General features: G+C 60.2%; 1 protein-coding gene across 1 annotated transcript in view; it reads left to right on the top strand.

The window, feature by feature from the left end:
- Nucleotides 1-878, top strand: part of RPS11 (ribosomal protein S11) — a gene marked incomplete at its 5' end in the record, with an annotated part of 3775 nt that extends 2897 nt beyond the window's left edge. Inside the window, 2 exons of the mRNA XM_026042137.1 lie at nt 445-456; nt 513-878. Coding sequence (XP_025897922.1) covers nt 445-456; nt 513-636 — 136 coding nt within the window. The remainder of the gene's footprint in view (nt 1-444; nt 457-512) is intronic.
- Nucleotides 879-1464: the final 586 nt, after the last annotated feature.

Raw genomic sequence — 1464 nt, 5'->3', positions numbered from 1 at the left:
TTGGTGGCCAGTTCCTCCAGTTCTACCAGTGGCCACCAGTGCGAAGCGGCCGCGCCGCCCTCCTCAGTCCTTTTTCCCAGATATTTATTGATACGGATCAGACCAGATCCCCCCTCAGCCGAATCCCACAGGATTGAGGCCGGACGGGCCTCTAGGGCTGCTCCAGCAGGGACACCCGGAGCACGCGCGTGGCTCCGGGCCCCTTTTCCACACCCGGAATCCCCGGGAGAGCCCGAGCTGCTCTTGGATCCCTGCCGTGCGACGCAGCCCTGCTCCCTGCAGCGTTTCCCTCCCGCTGCCGCTCCGCCTTTGGGAGGAGTCTAGGCTCGCGTCTAGGTCTTGGATCCCTGCCGTGCGACGCAGCCCTGCTCCCTGCAGCGTTTCCCTCCCGCTGCCGCTCCGCCTTTGGGAGGAGTCTAGGCTCGCGTCTAGGCTCGCGTCTAGGCCCGCGTTTAGGCCGGGACTCCGCAGGGAGAGGCCGGCGCGCTGACGCTGCCGTGGTGTCTCCGCAGGGACGTGCAGATCGGCGACATCGTCACCGTGGGCGAGTGCCGGCCCCTCAGCAAGACCGTCCGCTTCAACGTGCTCAAGGTCACCAAGGCGGCCGGCACCAAGAAGCAGTTCCAGAAGTTCTGAGCGCGCCGGGGGCCGATAAAACGTTGCCTACAAACGAGCTCGGGGTGTCAGTGAAATAAAGAGGGAGGTAACGGCGCGTGGGAACTCGCAGGGCTCCGAGAATGAGCGCAGCGGGCACGTTTTGGGGAGAGSCGAGGGTTCTGCGGATGCCGCTGCGGTGTTTGGGGTTCCTCTGCAGGAGGAAGCGAGCGAGGGAGAAGACGGTGAGGTTTGTGCCTCTTAATAAAGAGGAATTTGGGGTTTTTCCCTGTGCGGTTGGTGTCTGCTGAGCGAGTGCTCCTGGGAGTGTGCTTTGGTGAGGAGCACTCGGCCCTGAGACCCGCGGACAAGAGGAATGCCGGCCTTTCCAACCGGTCTCCCTTCCCCGGCACCTGTATTCCAGGCTGAACACGATGCACGGGGAAGGAGCAACAGGGAATGTGCTTCCCGATCCTTTTGGCCTATTTTGGGAAAAGTTTCTGTGCCTTTCCCGGGCAGGTCGGCTGCTTCCCGTGCTTTTCCAGCCCTCCGTAGCAGAGCTGCAGAAGGTAACAGAAAATTACGGAATGTTCTAGTGTCAAGTGCCGACCACGGAAGTTGTCTGGTTAAAAATGACGATTTTCCTGCTAAAAAATGGCATTTTTTGTAATCAAAGACGACATTTTTCCTGAGGTTAAAGCCAAGGGGACGTGTTAAAGCCAAGGGGGGTTGATGCTGCAGAAATCCCGCTTCTCCTGCAGKTTTCCATAGGTGGTAGCGCGTGGTGGCCCCAGGAGCTGGGGGGAATCGCGTTGTTCTTGGAACAGAGTCAGTCCTCCAGGCAGGACACGGTCCCGTATCCGGGATAAA

Source organism: Nothoprocta perdicaria, unplaced genomic scaffold, assembly GCF_003342845.1.
Source record: "Nothoprocta perdicaria isolate Ctin4 unplaced genomic scaffold, notPer1 scaffold_1029, whole genome shotgun sequence".
Taxonomy (NCBI): domain Eukaryota; kingdom Metazoa; phylum Chordata; class Aves; order Tinamiformes; family Tinamidae; genus Nothoprocta; species Nothoprocta perdicaria.
The sequence above is the reverse complement of the archived record's forward strand: the minus strand, read 5'-3'. Positions and strand labels throughout refer to the sequence as shown.